General features: G+C 38.5%; 1 protein-coding gene across 3 annotated transcripts in view; it reads left to right on the forward strand.

Annotated features, from left to right (window-relative positions):
• Positions 1-20,346, forward strand: part of PTPRR (protein tyrosine phosphatase, receptor type, R) — a 177,573-nt gene that overhangs the window by 153,365 nt on the left and 3,862 nt on the right. For all 3 annotated transcript variants that reach the window (XM_014964296.1, XM_014964295.1, XM_014964297.1), the window contains 5 exons: positions 783-862; positions 3,060-3,197; positions 9,939-10,049; positions 11,206-11,363; positions 16,366-16,479. In XM_014964296.1, coding sequence (XP_014819782.1) covers positions 783-862; positions 3,060-3,197; positions 9,939-10,049; positions 11,206-11,363; positions 16,366-16,479 — 601 coding nt within the window. The remainder of the gene's footprint in view (positions 1-782; positions 863-3,059; positions 3,198-9,938; positions 10,050-11,205; positions 11,364-16,365; positions 16,480-20,346) is intronic.

Here is a 20,346-nt window from a genome sequence, read left to right on the forward strand (position 1 = left end):
TTAATTCCAAAAGGGTAATACATGAGCGATCACATAATCACAAATGAGCAAGCAAAAACTTCCTTTGCAGGAGGGATTTAGTATTACTCAGCTCTGTACTCAGAACTGTCCTTTACTCTATTCTAGATTATCCAAGACAGTGGAGGAAAGAGCATGAAGGAAAATATTCCTGTATTTTGACCTTACATCTCCAGTCTAGTACACATGAGTGGTCACAAATTGTGTCAGATGAGAACACAGAACTGAAGGGAAAGATATGAATTACCTAGTCCAACCCCTTATGGTGAACTTAAATCAGTATAAAAGCACACAGCTGATTTCATCCAAGGGAGAAGGAGCTTTTCTTAATTTAAATCCACCTGTAGTCATTGGAACAGTTCAACTTCAGGCAAAGATACCAAAGCTGAATCAAAAGAACTTGGTGTAATTATCTAGCATCATATGATGGTATGACACAGGTTTCAGAGACAATCTAGACAGGCCAGCTTGCTACTCAAGACAGGCAGAGTAGACCTTACTGATCATTGCCTAGACCTGATAGTGTGGCTTTAAAGCCCATAGCTTGCTGAGATACTTCTACAGAGCCCAACATTGTGCAGTACAGATGTACCTCAGTTACACATGATGATCCTTTGCAGAGGGAAGAATTTGATGCATGATGATTTACTGCTTAACAAACCCAAATAACAATAGATTATTTTCTTCAACTAGTCTTTCATTCTCTATAGAAATCTTCTAATGATGGGTTTTCTTTTCAATTTCCATCTTCCTTGTGCTCTTAGATCCTCTAAGCAGAGTGTACTTGAAACCAAAAAATCCAACTGACTCCTTGAGTACCTACATAAATGCTAACTACATTAGGGTAAGTAAATGTACACTCTTCATGTACTTTTGAGATGGTATTTGATTTTCCATGTGAATAGCTGATTTTGCCAAGGTGCCACCCATTTTACTCCTACCCATCTTTGTTGATAATCTAATCTTTTTGTCTACATTGATGTGATAGTCATAGTTTTGTTTGTAACAAAGAACATATAGCCATGAATCTACTACAAAGGTTGCAATAAGAACACAATTTATCAGAGTTTATAAAAAATATTAAGAAACGCATGCATTACTGTTTGTTTACATCAGTATTTACCAGTTAATATTGTCCTACTGCCTTATAGAAAGAAAAATAGGGTTACCTTTTAACAGTGACAGAGATACCAGTATTTTGGTATGGAGAAAATCAGAGTCAACAGCAATATAAGCTGTATGATTGCTCCTTGCAGTCATATTATCCACAGACAAGTTCAGTGGTGATGGGTTTTTTTTCATTGATAACTATATCAATAGTCATGAAATCATTAGTTAAGTAATTACATAAATACTGTAACAAGTTTGTTAAAAGGAGCATAAAGAGACGTGTTAAATTACACATGTGCACCAGCACACACCCCCATTCACATTTTACTCCCTATATTGTATGATTACATGATACAAAGACTTTACCAACATGAACCCTGTTGGAAAGCATTATTTCTTACTGTCAGCTATACTATAATCCTTGATGGCACACACACAGCTTTCTTGAACCCATAGCACAGTGTATGCTGACTAGACTACTAAGAAGTTACTTCAGTCATGTTTTAGGAATCTAGTGCTCTACCTGCAAATGTTTTGATTAGAGTTCTGTACCAGATCCTCAGCTGGAATAAACGTAATAGCGCAACTGAAATTTGTCCCCAGAGCTCTACAGTGATGTTGCTTATTTAAATAACAGTACATGAATATAGTCATATACATCCCCTATATCCCTTACCTTGCCTCACTTTACATCCTGTACTTTCAGTGTTTTGTACAAAAGACATCATGGTGTAACTAAGCAGAGCGGTTCTCTTTGGAGAACAACTCTTCCCTCAGGCAGGCCATGTTTTGAGTCCTCTGAGGTCTCCCTTTTCACCCTGCCACCACCCTTCAGGCCAACATATGATGATTTCTCCCACTGCTAACACCAGCTACACCAGAACTGTTAGCAACTGCAGAAAAAATACAACCCAGTGATAAAATGAATTTTCTTATCTATTCATGCAATACCATTGGGCTTGCTGGGATCCTGACAGACCTCTCACAGACAAAGTACATTCAAAGTACTCACCAAAGATTGGTGAGTACAGGGAGGATTGTTTATACCAGCTGAGGATCTATCTCATTGGTTCATGGAAAGAGCAACAGCTGTCAGGCAAAAAGGCACCCAAAAGGAAGACCCGTGGCTGAGGGCTCCCACACCATCTCCAGCTGTTCTCCATTCACTCATTCCCTTCAGACATTGCCAGGATCACCTGATCTGAATTACTGTGGGCACCTTGTCACTGTACAAACTTACAAGTTCTCTTTCTCACCCAAAAAATAAAAAGGTGGACGCTTGGTTTTCCTGTTTCTTCTTGCCTTTCCCTTTCCTCTGCTTCCCCAGTTTGCCTGAACTTTCTTTGCCCTCCTGTACACTTGTGTGTCTTGGGGCTCCCTATACTGATATACTTTTCCTCCTATAAGGCCTCATAAAGATGCTTCTCCCTTAGCAAAGATGCACAGCAGAGTCTTTGACTCCATGAGCCTTCCTGTATTTTAATATTTTTTTTTCCTGTCATGAATCTTTGTAGAAAATAGTTTTATAATTCTTATTTTTTTCCTGTGGCTTGTTGGCTGTAAACTATCTTGTAAACACTGCAGCAATATAAATCATGGATTAAAGTACTACTGGATGATGGAAAGCCCCAACAACTTGAAGAACGGAATGAGCTAGGAGAGGCCAAGTAAGCAGGGAAATTTGATAGGGATTGATGTATTCTCAGGACCATTTCAGTCCATTGAATCAGTAGTTTCCAGAGGAAAAACTGTTCTACTGAAAAATTTCTGATCTGCTCTACTGTTAGTCATAACTGCTTTCAGTTCAAATAACTCTTTTCTTTTTTTTTTAAGTCCAGATTTGTTTTTCTGCTCTTTCAGAAGATTCACCTGCAATTTTGGTCAACCACATGAATTTAAAGTAATTACTTTTGTTTCTGTCTCTAAACCAGGGATATGGAGGTAAAGAGAAGGCTTTCATTGCAACTCAGGGACCCATGATTAATACTGTGAATGATTTCTGGCAGATGGTTTGGCAAGAAGACAGCCCTGTCATTGTTATGATCACAAAGCTGAAAGAAAAAAATGAGGTATGACAACTAGCCAAAATGAGAAATTGTTCCTATGGCTGTGTACTGTAGAAAGAACCTTAGCAGATATGGAAGGAAGCAGGCACATAACTGTTTCGTAAATACTCTGGTAATGGGCAATGTGGAAAGTAATGTTGGGGTAGCCAAATATACCAATTGCATAGCAATCATAAGAGATGTATTTAAAAAATACAAAAAGGAATTCCATTTTCTAGATCTGTGCTGTTGGGTTCATAATTTTTAAAGAAACACCTCATTTTTCTGTTGGTCACTTCTGTACTTCTTGTTACTTTCTGGTATATAAAGAATAGATGGTTAGTGTTACAATTAGTGGTTTCCTGACATGGCTGAAGCTTGCACTTTGCTATAATGGCAGGTTTTGAATCCATTCCAGATATTACAAATCAGAAATCCCAGAAATACAGTTTGAGCTCCCAAATGACAATACCATGGAGGTACTTAGCCAGAATGGAAATATGTAGCTGTTTACCTTAGTACCAAGTAGAGATGACAATTGCATTTTAATTGCTAATGGCCACCTAACTGCCTGATACACATTCTGTGACTTTTGGGTCGATTTCCAATTACATCTCTAATAGCTTTATTTAGTATTCGTGTAAATTGTTACCAGGCTTTTCTTGATAATGCCAGAGTCCATATTTGTGACTGCCAGGCATTAGGAATGAAAATCATTCTCCCATGTAGAGGGCCAACACAAAGTTATGTTCTGAAAAATTGGATGTTAAAAAAGTGGTTTACAGGTCTTGTGAACAAGAGGGAGACAGACATGAAGGAGATTGACTTTTTTCCTGAGTCCAAACTTTTTTCTTGACTCCAAACTGCTAGACTTGGTAGTAATTTCCAGCTCCAGGTGAGTGCCTCAACTGAGTCTCAGAACCTTGCCGGGTAAGCACCAAGGCCATATTGGCCCTGCTCCACACCTCTGCTCTTCAAACTCAGATACGTGTGATGATAGAGAAACAGAGTTTATTCAGGCAAAGTTCCCTGTCTGAGTGATCAAAGGACCAAGATCCTGAGTGTGTTCCCAGGGCTCAAACTCACTGGTCCTTGTAAATATGGACTCAGTAGATATATTGTTCTTTCTTTCGCCCCTGACCAGTGCTTGGCTCTTTGCCACTGTGAGTTTGGGCTTCTAACCTGAACTTAAAATCAGTGGGCTTCAAAAAAGCTGTATGTGAAGAGTAGATTGGTCCTGTAAAATATCCCAAGATGTTTTTCCATACCAGGAGCCATTTTGCACTAGACTGTTCAAACAAGTGTCCAGAAGCCTACATTAAAAAGATTACTCCTGAAAATGTAGAAAACTTACCCCAGCCTAATTGGCCAGAAGAATAAGAATTTCAGTGAGGAAATGCTGACTGTTTAAACACTCACATCTGACACTGTGTAAGAAGAATGACTTGAAAGAAGTGCCCAGTGGTTTCCATCGTGTCAGGAAGCCCTGTGTTTACCTGAGTTACGCAGGCTCTAGGCACTGGTGTTTATCCGCATTGTTGTGGCCTGGCAGTGGTAATTTCCTCCTAATAGAAAGGGTGGGGAATCTCAAATCGTTCCCAGGCTATATAGAGAGGCTGTGTTTGCACAGGCTGTCCTGCCTTGTCCAGGAACCGTAAGAACTCTCCCACCGTTAGCTGGTTCCTCCTGAAACCTTGCTTGCTGGTGAAAAGAAAACAGCTTAGCTAGTGACTATGCTCAGCATATTAACTTCACTGTTAAAGTATTTGCTCTCTATAGAGAAGACAAAGCAGATGTTATTTAGCACAATAGCACTTGATATGTTTTCTTCTCTGTGGTCTGCTTTATTTCCATCGTTTTCAGGGAGGTACATCTGCCGCACACATACAAATACCTTCATATTTGAAAGCGTATTCATCCACTGATTCATGTCCAGCCCTGCACAAATAAAGCCCTACATCTAACTTGTCAGGTATAGGCCCCGCTCCAGTTGATATAACATCAGTCAGCCTATAATGTGCTATAAAGTAATTTATAATGAGGGAGCTCTTATACAAGAGACACACAAAAAACCTTAATCTCAAGAATTAAATCATTTATTTAGCCTAAGTGAAATTATTTGGGACATTAGTGTCCTAGTTCGATATACTGATGTGATAAATTTGCAATAACAATGGAAATTGTATGAAGTGATGATAAACAAAGATTTCTATAGAGTTACTTCCTTCTATCAGATGAAAAAAAGATTAAAGACTCACTGTGGTAACACTTTTTACAAGATGGATGAAGATATAATGTGGAAGCAGAGTGCTGAGCAAAATACACATTTCAGCTGTATGAAAATCCCTGGAGCATTAAATTACTGGATTTTTTTTCTTTTTCATTTTGAACTCTGATTTTTAAAAAAGGGGTATTGATTTCTAAGCAAGAATTATGCTGAAGGAACTATGGGTGCTGTATTTTAAGCAGAATCTGTAAAACCTGTCCTCAAAACTACACAATGTCTGAACATATTGGAAATCTACCTGTGCAAGGAGAGTCCACAGCCAAGGAGGTTCTGCCTGAATAAGTAGTGAGAAACTTGGCATTCTAGGTTATAATTTTAGGGTTAATACGAGGAGTAACACATCTCATCTAGTGGTCTAGGTGCCCTCCTTGGTCACTGAAGAGCAATAGTCAACTGCAGAGGGTGATCCATCCCACTCTAAGAGAATGAGATAAATGACCCACTGAAGGTGACCACCTCTACTTCTGCAGTAATATTTTAGGACACGATCTTAGAAAGCTTTATCCATGAAGCACATACAAGCTTCATATATTACTGAGTTTAGTCAAGACAACTGAGCAATGGAAATTAGTTAAACGAGTATAAGAATTTTATAGATATCTATATAATTTATAGATTTCTATAGAATTTAGCTGTATATGCTGTGTACTCCATAGATAATACGCACTTAGTTTAGTTTGCCTTCAAAATTTACTAGCAACATTGCCTGTTAACCAGGAAACAGGTTCTGGGAAGCATAAATGAAGAATATTATGCAGCATTCTGAAGAAGAAAGAACTGCTACTAACAGATGGATTAAACAATGTGTGTTTATTCAACTCAGATAATGTAAATCTTGTTGTCAGTAATTATCTAGGACAACCTTGTTAACTCACTGTTTAAAGCTCATATTATTTTCCACGTACCATTTTTTCCCTCAGTCTATAGGCACCCTTATCTACACATAGCAAAGTAGATTTTGGAATTTGGAAATCCTGCCTTTTACAGAATTCACATAAGCTTCTTTGAAGATTACTTATTAGTTAATTTGAGTATTGGCACCATAGATATGTCTTAGGTTTTGGAAAAACTTAAGAAGATTTTGTCCTAACTTTGAGGATTTTAGTATATGAAGGCAAATCCTGCAAGCCCTCTTAAAGTATACTTCTCATGCTTGAGTTAGTAGTGACAGTAAATAGAGGTCAGGAGTAAAAAGGGATTCTGGAATTGAAGCTTTGTTGTAATTATTCATTATTGTTGTGTGTTGGGCTGCTTGTTGGAACTTTTAATGTGTAAATTTGTTAGCATGGTTATACGGAAAAATAAATAAGAAGAGGAGCTAAAGTAAAGCAACTTCATAATTATTTGAGAATTATTAAACTAATTTTGTTCAGGGTCCAAATCCAGGGGAAGTAAAGCAGGTAAATGACCTGTCAGCTGAGACAGCCTTCCTCCATTCAGCAGAATTGGGGGACCAGGCTGCGACAGGAGCACTTCTGGGAAGCTAAAAAAGCCTGTGCTCCTTAGCACAGATTGACCATGGCAAAGAGCAGATGCCAGCCCCAGTCCGAGGCAGGGCCAGACCCTACTCAGTTATGGAGATCCATCTCAGGAGAGGTCCCATGAAACCTGGCACATGCCTGCTGGGAGTGGGATGGGGCGCTTAAGGGATGGAGAGAGTCTCAGCCTGCAGCCATGTCACAGGGGGAAGGACAAAGGCTGAAATCAATTAAAGGTCATGTGAGATACTCTTTCTTGTATAAACTTCCTGTTCGGGTCAAGGAATGTTGTTTTGGTTGTGTTTTTTTTTAAAAAAAGGTCAGAGACCAGATCAGAAATAAATAATCATTTTTAGCAAAAATCTAACCAATGTAAATTAATCTGAGGGGGATTTTGCAAGATGGCAGGAAGATGAGATTTTCCACATGAAAGTAAGAAGATCCCCAGGCTTTTGGCTGCCATGCAAGTTGGTTAGGATTTTAGGATTTCTTTTTTCTTTTCTTTTTTTTTTTTTTTTGAGTTTAAGCATCTTTTGAAAAATCCTGCTCATAGCTGTTATATGTTTGCTGACTACACAGAGGATTGTACATTCAATCCCAAACTCACAAAATATGTGACCTATTTAGAAAGTGCTGTAATATATGAATATGCTGAAAGGGAAACTATGTGGCCTGAAAGAACAGGGAGGAACAGAAACGGGACCAGCACAAAGACTGGAGGTGGAAGACTACATGATACTAGGAACGAGTGAATTCTTCCTTTTTTTCTGACGTAAACTGTAGGTGATAAGCTTTCAGTGATTACAGACATGAGGCTAGAGAGCAACCTTCTAAACCATTGTGTTTGCCTTTTGAACAGACCTACCTAAGACCAGTGGATTTTTCTCTAGGGTTCAAGCAATAGCTTGAATCTATTTACTCGTTTTGCTGATGCTCTTTGGATTTTCTATATTTGGTTTTGTTTGTCTGATATATTTATCCCTCTCACCTTCATCTTTATCCCTTTATCATAATTAACTTCCAAAACCATGCTAATTCCTCCAACTCTCTGTTGTCTTGGAAGTACCCGGACCAGCTGATCCCAGCTCTTTTTTCAAGGCTATTTTTTAAAGTGGTAACAAACGGTGTTTTAAAAAGATGCACGGAGACTGTGTTAAAAATAATCCATTGTATCTCACTAAATGTAGACAGACTCTTAAATGAAAGTTATTTTAATGAACAGCCCCATTTCATTGTCCACCCAGAGCAAGTTGCCAATTCTAGTTCTGGGAAAGAGTCAAGAAAAACACTCTTCTGGAGTGCCTGAAGGCTTTGTAGTGAGTGTCACATGCTCACATTTATCAAGAAGTCTCAGGGGTTGACTCAACTATTGTTGATTGTCAGGGTACAATTGTGTATTTAGACTTTTTCCCATATTAGCACTGAAAACTACACTCCCAGGGAGGAGCATGAATTGCAGATCTGGCAGATGATAGTCGCTATATGTGTCACATGGAGGGACTGTGGAACTTGTGAACACTTTTTTTCATACAATTTTCTGAGTATTTTATTGCCCTGCTTGATGTCTTCGGGGACACAGCAAATTTAGGATGTTCGAGTAATTCTGCAAAAGACAGGATTTGAACGAAACCAGTCAGATTGGCCAGCATTATTTCACACACCTTACACTCTTAAGGTAATGAGCATCTATTTTTAGAAAAGTATTTATGAAACAGAGATGATTTGGTTCAATCAGCTATTGGGTTATCAAGTAGAGTAGAGGCTTAAAGATCACACCTGGTGGTAAAGCCTTGAATTTCACTGGTATTTTTTTCTGGATCATTTTTAGCAGTATTTACTGGGACTTATGCTTTATGGCAATTAATTATATTAAATAGATTGTTTCCTTTTGCTGTGTAACGTAGGCTACTGTATAAATATATACCAGTTTCTTCAATAAGTATTTGTGAGAAAATACAAACAAGTTCTGTCTGGGATTCCTATTATTGTAGAACTGTCTCTTCTCTTGGTGTTTTTTTGGTTTTTTTTAACCTGTCTACTGGATATTAAAAAGAAGGTTTTCTTTAATTGTTAGGGTTTTTTTTTATTTGATGAGCAGATCAGATTGGCCAGCATTATTTCATAAAATGTGGCTTTCAAACACCTTACACTCTTAAGGTAATAAGCATCTATTTTTAGACAAGTATTTATACAGTAGGGAACTTTGCTTTCAGATAGACTATACATACTTTATGGAAATTAATATGAAGTTGCGGTTAACTTGAAGATAAGCAAACTATTGCAGAGAAAAAATAAAATGGTTCATAGTATTTCTTCACGTCCTTTTTAGTAAATGTTTGTCAGATACATTCCTGAAATAGTATAACACTGCCAATTTATTAAGAATTCTATATATAATTTTGTGTAGCTGTAACAAGACTGATGGATTTTTTTTAACACTCCTTTCCAGTAAGTTATGTCATAGGCAACTCAGATTCTGCAAAATTCTTTAACATGCACATTAAGTCCCAATGAATTAGTAAGATCTGAGGGCATATTTACATGCTTTGTTGTATAAGAGCTCAGGACAGTAAAGAGGATAAAAAGTCTTATGAGGACAAGACAAATTTTAAGTGTCTTGCTCAGAAGGAAATCTCATTTGGAAAGAGTAAACTTTATAAATTTAATTCTATGAACTAATATTATAGAAAAAAAATCTTTAATTTTGAATGTGTAAAATAATTCCTTTAACTGAACTTCATTGACCTTTTAAGAATAAAATCAGCTGTTCAGAGTAATCAGTGATAGAGATCTGTATTTGAAAAACTCAGATCCTGAAAACCAGGCCTAAGTCAGTCCTTAAGAGGCCTACAGTATCTTATTTAGGAATGCCTCTGACGTGAATAACACCGCGGTTGAATTAATCTGAACTTTCCAGACAAATACATTCTGAGTAAAAATTAGATATGAATATGGCTCCAGGATCCAGTTTGTTGATGACCACTAATGTTTGCTTTCCAGAAATGCGTGCTCTATTGGCCAGAAAAAAGAGGAATATATGGGAAGGTTGAAGTCCTTGTTAACGGTGTGCAAGAATGCGAGAACTATACTGTCCGTCAACTTACGATAAAGGTAACAATCTGCATCTGAGAAGCATTGTTCCAAATGCTGTATTTTTTTAATGTTAAATGAAGTTAAAGTGTGGGTTTTTTTAAAGGGCATAAATTTTTACAGGAGGAGTAACTGAGCTCACAGCTGCAAGGTATGATTGAGACCAAAGTGCTGGAACACTTAGCATATTGCTGCTTTGTATCATGCTGGCAATAAAAAAAGCTTCAAAAAGAGTGCAAGTTTCACTCTCTAGAATTGCATTTGCTTTGAGGCCTTTTTAGCATTGCCAAGGTGATGTAAAAGGGGTTTAGTTAATGAAGGAACTAGTATAGCATCATTCTGAAAAAAGATATGCTGTTCACATTGTGTGCTGAGTGCATCTATAGCCCATTTGAGAAGCTAAAGATAGAAGGAGTGCACAAGGAAAGCTTCATGCTTTCATGGTTCTGACTAAACATTAACTATGCAAAATAAGCCAGAAGCTCCTCTTCTAAGTTACTCCCCATATTACACTTAGGTGCTATCAGATTGCATCATCTGCTGCTCCTGACAGAGCATTATAATAAATAATGAATTGGGAAAATTTGTTTGGTGTTTCAGCCCAGGCAGTGAGAAGTGGGCAGAAGTCATATCGTCCAACACAAATTATCTAGCCCCTATTTAGCCTCTTGGCTTCTTGAAGTAAGTGGTAGAAGCCTCTATTGGAGAGAATAACTGGACAAACTGGGATGTTTGATTAATCTAGAAGGGCAGTTCTTCTCTCGTCATTTTAGAATCAGATCCTTATGATAATGTCCTTAAAAGGTAGCAGAAATACATAACAATTTAGAGATTCAGAAGCCTAGATCAAGCTAGGCTCTCTAGATCTTATTGCTGATCTAACACAGACCTCTGAAAGTTCGCATTTGGCAACACAGTCAGCAAGTTAGTAGTCGGGTGGACAGAGCAGAACTTACGTAGCTGAACTAGCAGCTAAGTTTTCAGGTGCAGAAGCCCTTCTTACAACTGTGTCCCTGGAAGCATGCCTGTTCCCCTGCAATTGCATCCTCCGAGTCTAGTAAACAAAAATTGTTAAGTCTCTCTTAACATTTTTACTGTCTTTTTAACATAACATTGAGAGAAATAAAAAGAATTGTTCACCACAAGCGTGCATATAAAATCTTCATGTTATTTTCAGCAAGGGAGTCAGTCTCGGAGTGTGAAACACTACTGGTACACATCCTGGCCGGACCACAAGACCCCTGACAGCGCTCAGCCTCTGCTGCAGCTCATGCTGGACGTAGAAAAGGACAGGGTGGAATCACCAGGCAGAGGGCCTGTCATTGTGCACTGCAGGTAACTTGCAATCCTTCTCTTAAATGACTGCCCAGAGCAAGGCCACAGCAAGTCACATCAAACAGTCCTCCTCCTGAACAAAGAATATATCTGGGGAAGAGTGAAATTCCCCAGATCCTCTTCATGCTAATTGGCTCTTTCAGTTTGTATTTGAGGATTTGAGAGAATTCCCTTGTTGCTAGCAAATTGTTTCTGAACGATTCTCCATTTCTGCTAATGAACTCTGTTTTTGAAAGTCCAGCTGGAAAAATTATTTCTTTTCTGTTTCTTATTCATGGTTTGATTTTTTTTTAGTCTTGTTGCATAATTACATACCTAAGTCAGATGCAGTGCCTTGTGACTGGCTGGCTAAAACGTTGTAAAGCAAGTCAATTTTGAACAATAGTCATAAGGTAGAAATTTGGAGAGCAAAACACATCAGTACTAAAATTTGTGAACTTTTTCACAAGGGCAGTTGGTTTGATACTCAAGAGCAAAACATTATTTAGTACTCAAGAGCAGGGTGTTATTCACACAAGTTATATTGAACCAGAAAATGTCGTTCTAATCATTCTAATTAAATTCCATTTTATGGCTTTATATTGATTCATTGTTCCATGTTCAATTTAAGTAGCAGGAGTAGTACTGCATTCATTATATTGGTGGAAAGAAGTAGGTGAAGCAAAACAGGAAAAAAATTTAAAATCAACATTTCCTTACTTGCTTTGTCTTATAACTGTGATAATACATCTCTTACAGTTTGGATAGTACTCTTTTTTTTTTCCTAGAAGTACATCAAAACCAGAACTTTTCATCTTGAACCACTTCTTTTCAACTCCATATTTTGGAGATTTAGAGAAATAGAAGCCAGATTTGAACTACCCATCATTTTGCAAAACCAGAATGTGATGAATAAGGAACTTTCCCAAATTTTATGCAGCTGTTTTTATCAGGAATTTTAGTTTCCCTCAGTAATCCACAAATCTGTGGATGACTATTGAGAGTCCCGTTTATCCAGTAAGGATCTTCAGTAATGAAGGTCTTCAGAAGAACGGGATGTCTTTCAGGGTTGAATGATATGACAACAGAGTTTGTAATCATGAGCTGGAATTTATTCATGATTAAAGACTCAGATATCATCTCAGCTGTGATTAAAATTAATAGTTCTTCAATGATAACTCAGCTATCTACATGCTTACTACAGTATGGTCTGCAAAATGGGTAAACTCACTCATACTCAATTTCCTAGTCGGATAGTTTCTTCCCTTTTAATCTGAGTTGCAGTTGAGGTCATCCAGGTCTTAGAGAGCCTGTGCACACTTTTAAATTTGGACCTCTGATACAAATGCACAATTTTCAGTTATTTCCAGAGAAGCATTACAGTGCACACTCAAACAATGATCCTGAATCTGAAGCATAAGTGCTTTAATAATCTCTTACTATGATACAAGTGGAAAAAAAGTAATTCAGTTTACTGTACATGTCTTCTTGTTAGCACAGGTTGCTGTCTTACACGCTTCAGTGATGAGCCCATTCAGGATATAAGGACTTGACTAATTTTAGCTAAGTAGTTCCTATTCTGCAAAAGGGTAGGAAAAAGAGTAAACATTTGTTTTGATTTTTGAAATCAGCAGATCTGATTACACACATACACCAAGGACATGGATTTCCAAAGTAAGAAAAGTTTTCATTTCTTACCAAACTTTATAGTGACATTCACTGAAAAGGTATATGTTTCCTCTCTTGTGTCATTCATTGAAAGCATGGGTAAATATGGAAAATATGTCCTTAATCTGGCCTTCAGATGTGTAGTTAGTACATCAAAATAAGTTTGGGTTTAATGGCAACTAAGTGGTTTGGGATCAAATACAAGTTTTAATTAGAGATTTAAAACATAGAGGGAAAGGGCATTTTTATTTAAATTGAATCAATAAGGAAGAATTAGAACACAGAATTATGTTCTACAAATGTAAAACTAATTTAGCCCCCTTTATTCAGTGAAAGCAAGTTGCCTGAGAATCTTGACCACAATGCCATTTTCTATGTCCCAGAAGAACCAGCAATTTGGCATATTGGAGGACTTGTAAGAGTTAAATGAGAATAAAGGACAAAATTTTCATGCTCAGAAACTTGACACTGTTATTGATGGAAATTTTTGCTTTTCTTTCCTCATCAACTAGTGCATAAATATGCTCTATAAAAAGCATATTGCCTTCATCTCTTAATCCTGAAATCATAACAGTACAATATTTCACACTTCCAATTAACAGACCACAGTCATTACAAATGAGCTACTACACCTTAAACTCCTAAAAAAATAAGGGGAAATTAGAAAGATATATAACAGAACTATACATACAGAACATTTTTGGGTGCTTGAAAATACTTCAAAGTAAGTAGGTCTCCATATTTTCTACATATACCAGGAAAAAAATGTCAGGCAAGTGAATAATAATGTAAATTTTATCTTGCACTATCTAAAATATAGCTACATAATAGGATAGGACTGGCATGCCTGAACTGAGGAAGAAAGTACATTAGAAAACCCTAGTCTTCAGCCTGTTAGCACAGGTTGCTGTCTTACACGCTTCAGTGATGAGCCCATTCAGGATATAAGGACTTGACTAATTTTAGCTAAGTAGTTCCTATTCTGCAAAAGGGTAGGAAAAAGAGTAAACATTTGTTTTGATTTTTGAAATCAGCAGATCTGATTACACACATACACCAAGGACATGGATTTCCAAAGTAAGAAAAGTTTTCATTTCTTACCAAACTTTATAGTGACATTCACTGAAAAGGTATATGTTTCCTCTCTTGTGTCATTCATTGAAAGCATGGGTAAATATGGAAAATATGTCCTTAATCTGGCCTTCAGATGTGTAGTTAGTACATCAAAATAAGTTTGGGTTTAATGGCAACTAAGTGGTTTGGGATCAAATACAAGTTTTAATTAGAGATTTAAAACATAGAGGGAAAGGGCATTTTTATTTAAATTGAATCAATAAGGAAGAATTAGAACACAGAATTATGTTCTACAAATGTAAAACTAATTTAGCCCCCTTTATTCAGTGAAAGCAAGTTGCCTGAGAATCTTGACCACAATGCCATTTTCTATGTCCCAGAAGAACCAGCAATTTGGCATATTGGAGGACTTGTAAGAGTTAAATGAGAATAAAGGACAAAATTTTCATGCTCAGAAACTTGACACTGTTATTGATGGAAATTTTTGCTTTTCTTTCCTCATCAACTAGTGCATAAATATGCTCTATAAAAAGCATATTGCCTTCATCTCTTAATCCTGAAATCATAACAGTACAATATTTCACACTTCCAATTAACAGACCACAGTCATTACAAATGAGCTACTACACCTTAAACTCCTAAAAAAATAAGGGGAAATTAGAAAGATATATAACAGAACTATACATACAGAACATTTTTGGGTGCTTGAAAATACTTCAAAGTAAGTAGGTCTCCATATTTTCTACATATACCAGGAAAAAAATGTCAGGCAAGTGAATAATAATGTAAATTTTATCTTGCACTATCTAAAATATAGCTACATAATAGGATAGGACTGGCATGCCTGAACTGAGGAAGAAAGTACATTAGAAAACCCTAGACTTCATTTAGTACATATTAAGAACTTGTCCAAGAACACTTAATCCACCCCCAAAACAAGGGAAAAAAGAACCCTTCGATACAGCCAAACTCACTTACATCTGAATTGTTTAAACTTGTTAGCCCCGCTTTCAAGGGTTTCAAAATATTTGAGGAAGAGAATGGGGGTATGCATTAGATTGTTTTCTCCAAATCCCTCTTTATAAACTATGTCCTCCTCCATTTTATCCCATAGTTATTGATATCCAAGGAGACAGGCTATCAACACAGGATCTTCATCTCACTCAATCCTTTCTTAGGCTGCCAGTTTTACATCTTATTATCCCCTCACAGTCGGCTTAGACATCCCCATATATTTAATTTTGCTGAGTCCTCTTGGAAATTTTCACTTCCAGATGGGAGGGCTCTTGACTCTCTAAAGCACTCCTATCTTCTATTTTGTGGTGAGTAGATTGTAATTTGTTTCAGCTGTAGCAAATGGACATACTCCTGGTAACACTTTGCACGCAGATATATCAAGCTTCCATCCAAGACACTCAACTGATTCTTCCTGGCCTTAATTTAAATAACTCTTGCAGTGCGCTTATGAGGCAGGTAGCATTCAAACCCACTGTAGGAATGAAGAAAGCAAGGCACCAAATGGTTAAGTATTTACTGTAAAGCCAGGCATGGAGATCTGGATCTCTGACTCTATGTTTTAACTATTTTCCTCACATTTTCCTGCCATGCAGCGTGACCGGGATGAGCTGCACTGAATTCCACATTACTTAAGCAAGAAACAGAGTGGGGCAGAGATTCTCAAGTGTTGGAGGCCCAGGGAGTAAAAATAATGCCAAATGGCTGTTTCCAAGCAGGCATCAAGAAAACCTGGAGAGACGCAACATGAAATCCTTCTCCCTCCTGCAGAACCACAGGAGAGAGGGTTAACTTCATCAGCATGGTTCTAGGTCCTTTTTACCTTCATGGTTAGAGGTGTGGTTAGCAAAACCCCTGTATTCTTTGAGGGCTTCAAACATAAAGCCCAACTGACTTGCCATTAGATGGGCTTTTCCCCCACCTCAGTGCATATCTCCACCATTTGCTTGTACTGTGCCAGAGAATATTTGGACGTTGTGGTGCTAATGGAGATTGTTTTTCTTACCGTACACTTGTGTGCAAATGGAACCATGTAAGCCTCACAAATTACCCACAACAACTGGGCTGCTGGAACAGTGCACTCTTTCATTTCTCTCTAAGAAAGTAAGCTGAGGAGTTACCTTTGCTAGTCATGCACCCAGGAATTGTGGGTTCTAGCAATTCCATGTTTCGTATTTTTAGTGGTTTCCTATTTATTTAGTGTTTTCCACTTAACTCCTTTGATCTGTGGATTCCATTCCCCTGTTAAATTTTGCCTTCTTTTCAGTGCTGGTATAGGAAGAACTGGATGTTTTATTGCCACAGCTATTGGTTGTCAACAGTTGAAGGAAGAGGGAGTTGTAGATGCATTGAGCATTGTCTGCCAGCTACGAGTGGATCGGTGAGTTCCAGAAAACCATAAATCAGTTAATGATTCTGAAAATCAGTCAATGATTCTGAAATCATTCCTGAAATGATTCAATAATGATTCAGTAATGATTCTGAAAACCTTTTCACAGTTGAATGTTGCTTTACGTGAAGTGGCTGCCATCACTTTTGCTGACTCTTATGACAGCATTAACCGAATATTCAAAGTAACATTTGTATTTAGATCCTGAGTGAGGAGTATTGTTTTCTGGGTAAAACTGGGTGAGATTCCAGTGAATGAAATTCTCCTGAGATGGCAACCCTGTGGTTGCTGGGCACTTGGCACTCCTTTTTTCCCCTCCCGGAGCTTTCTGCTGTCTGCAGCATCCCACTAGGACACAAGAGACACAGGGCAATCTGGAGGCAAGGGATTGTCTTTGAGCCTGAATTGACAGGGACATCCAGGCTCACTCAGTGTGTAGTTTCTTTATGCAGCAGAGAGAGCCAGATCTGGTGCTGTTGCTATTTCCTCAGCTGTGCTGGGGGTCCTTTTGAATTGGTTTGGCAAACTTGCCCGGTTTAAGAAAATAGCAAGGCATTTGTTGCAGAATTTTCGTAAGTCAGATCAATTCCCTGATTGAATTCACAGCTTGGGAGCAGGAACACTGTAAGCCAGCATTGTTGCAGAGTGCTTTGTTTTGTGAAACCATGGCTGAAGAGAGATTTGTGTTGGAAAGGAGGATGTGGGTATTGTGCACAATGGAAGCTGCTGGTTTGGTTGTACTTTTCTTTCTTACTCTGCTTGGGGAAACAGGATTTTGTATAAAGTAAACAAACAGGGTTGCACCAAGAATAGAGGTCTCATTCCTCTCCGGCTGTAGGTACCGGATCATATAATCTCCTTACAAGTATATTAACTGCTTCTGACATACATTTCTTCTTTAAATGGAAGAAACCCATAAGGGTGCAAATGCTGAAGAAAAGCTCAGGTCAAAGGGACAATACAGGATTTTTGTGCTCTGAAGAGCTCTGAAAGGTACTGGAACAGCAAATTGCAGAAGGACCAGAATCCATGTAGTTGACTGTGTTTATGGATCTCCTCCTCTGCCTTCCCCTCCCAGGTGCCTTCATCATACAGAGATTGTAACATGATCCTCACAGGTCGACATGAGCCACTCGGAGTGTAAAATTCTCCAAGGGGAGTTCCTTACCTAAAAACCTCAGCAACAAAAAAGATGGAAGAGCTGAGGGAAAAATGCTTAATCTGTTTTAAATTATCAACTCCAAATTTCCAACACTCTGTTCTGATTATCTGTTCATCTTGTTGAAAAAGGTTTGTACTGCTCTCCCCCATTTTAGTATTTCTATTATAAGATAACCTTTTTCTTATAGCTTTTACACTTCACAGTAGAGAAGTGGAAGCAAATTCTCATCTCAGCTACACCACTTTTTATGTCATTATTTCAGCCATAGAAAAAATAATCCATATTTTCAGCATTATAACTGACAACACAATTTCATCGAGTACATCTGACTAATGAACTTCCTTATATATATTAGTATCCTAGATAAACTTGGAAAGAGAATAAAAATCTGACCCAAATATAAACATTCATAACAGCAATTTCAATGAAACAAAGCTTGTTATGAAGATTGTTAAGTCCTGTGATTTGGACATTTCTGTATTTCTTTGAGTTTCAGATTATATAAATAGACTCCAGAGAGGCACCTCAGCTCTTCATGTTCTCAGGCATTGCCTGATATAAAAAGTATATCTGTGCTTTAATTTTCAAAGACATTTTTCTGGGAAAAACTCAGTAACCTTCTTTCTTTTTTCCAATTGGCCATATTGCAGAATGGATCTCACTCACCTGGCAGTCAGTTTATAGCAAGGATTGCTAGGGCAGAGCTTAGCACCCCTAAGACAACAATAGCCACTGCCAGCCCAATTAGATTGTAGGTCCATAAACTGGGCAAAGCTCCATGATACCAGCTCCCCCTGATGACCCAGTCTCCCAATGTGGTTGTTATTGGCAGATAGTGTGTGAGATGGAGTCATTACATGTGGCATCAAGCTGGCAAAATGAACTTAACGTCCCACTAGGTGTGTCTGCAAGAGCTGTCTCTGCCCACAACTGTGTTGCACTTCAGTTACCAGGGTGGCCAGCATTAGCTATGGGGTACAACCAGAAGCAGAGCAGGAACAGAGCTAAGGCCATCTTCCTCATGACACTGGCCAGCAGCTGAGCTCCAATTTATTCTTTGTACATCAGATTGCCCTCACAGAACAGAAAGAAAAGAGAGTTTATCATAAAAGCATCATTTTATCTGACCACCTATGAGCCAGAAACCTGCCCATGAGGTACAGTGAATTGTTTCATCTCTGATACCTCATCACTAGGATCCCAGGCAGGCTTGTTCATGCTCAGAGCTTGCACCATCCAAATGCAGGCCTACTGATGGAACAAACACGCTTGATGGTATCCACTTCTGTGTGAACTTTTTGTCAGATGGGTCCATGGCCACATTTCTACCAAAGTGAATCAAGCAATGTAAGAAAAGAAAAGAACTGCACTTGAGGGGCTCACCGTGATGCTCTAATGATTTACCAAAATATTCCTATTGCCCAGCACACTCAGTGAGAACCAAGCAAGCATCCAGACAACACATGGTGGCAAAAAGTAATGCTTAAAAATAGTTTAATTAACTGGAATTTATTTAACACCCCCCCTGGAAAGAGAGTTTAAAATAGAGCTCCAACAGGGAATGATACAGGAGAGACCTGTAAGGTATGTGCAGATGCCACTTTCTTCTCAGCTGTTCAGCGTAAGTTAAGGGGTGAATGGATCTGGTGGTAATCATATGTGCTGAGCTAACATGAAGAGGTGACCATCCATACAAAATCTTGACCCAAGATGGAGATACAGACATGCTCATATGGATTCATAGAAAGATAGGCCCACAGGTCTGCTCAGCTTACTTTTTTTCCCAGTTCATTTTTTATGTTTTGCAACAGAAACAGGAAATGTTTGATGTGAGGCATCTTCAAGACTTACTCTTACTTTTTTTCCCAGATCATTTTTTATGTTTTGCAACAGAAACAGGAAATGTTTGATGTGAGGCATCTTCAAGACTTACTGTGATAGCAAGAAACTTTGCACATTCTTAACCTTAAAAGCACATTCTTGGAATGACGTCCGATAACTTTGCTCTTGGCTCCTCAGACAGGATGAAAAGAGTTTCCAGTGTGCGTCAATTCATTGTTTAAGTGTTTTGACTAATCACTTCAGGTTAAAAAAAAAAATCCCAAACCCTGTATCACATTCATTCTGGAGCAGACTGCATCCAGCTGCACTAGCAGCAAGCCAGAGGGCAGGATAAAGGACCCTTCCCTTCCCTGTCGCTGCCCAGGCAGAGCTGGTCACAGTCCCCAGGCCCCCAGGGTACCAGAGGCTTTTTTCCAAGCACAACCCCAGACAGGCCCAAAGCAGCAGAGATCCTGGCAGCTGGCAGCATGGGCTGGTAGAGGACGAAGGCTGCACACCAGGAGGTGCCGTAGCTGTGGGTACATCCTTCCTAGGCACTAGGGATGTGGAAGAGGAAACCTCCCCTCCTTGAGCAGATTTCCTCCTGAAACGCTCTTCCATGTAGCCTTTGCCCAAACTGGTGTCTTTGGGTCACAGATAATTTCTTGCTATTAAACGTGAGCCTTGCCCAAGAACAAAGGGGAGAAGGACTTGTGTATTATCAGTAGATGAAAAATTGGACATGAGCCAGCAATGTGTGCTCACAGCCCAGAAAGCCAATTGTATCCTGGGCTGCAGAAGAAGAAATGGTGCCAGGAGGTCAAGGGAGGTGATTCTGTCCCTCTACTCTGCTCTGGTGAGATCCGACCTGGAAT

The sequence above is a fragment of the Calidris pugnax genome, unplaced genomic scaffold (assembly GCF_001431845.1).
Source record: "Calidris pugnax isolate Ruff unplaced genomic scaffold, ASM143184v1 scaffold44, whole genome shotgun sequence".
Classification (NCBI taxonomy): domain Eukaryota; kingdom Metazoa; phylum Chordata; class Aves; order Charadriiformes; family Scolopacidae; genus Calidris; species Calidris pugnax.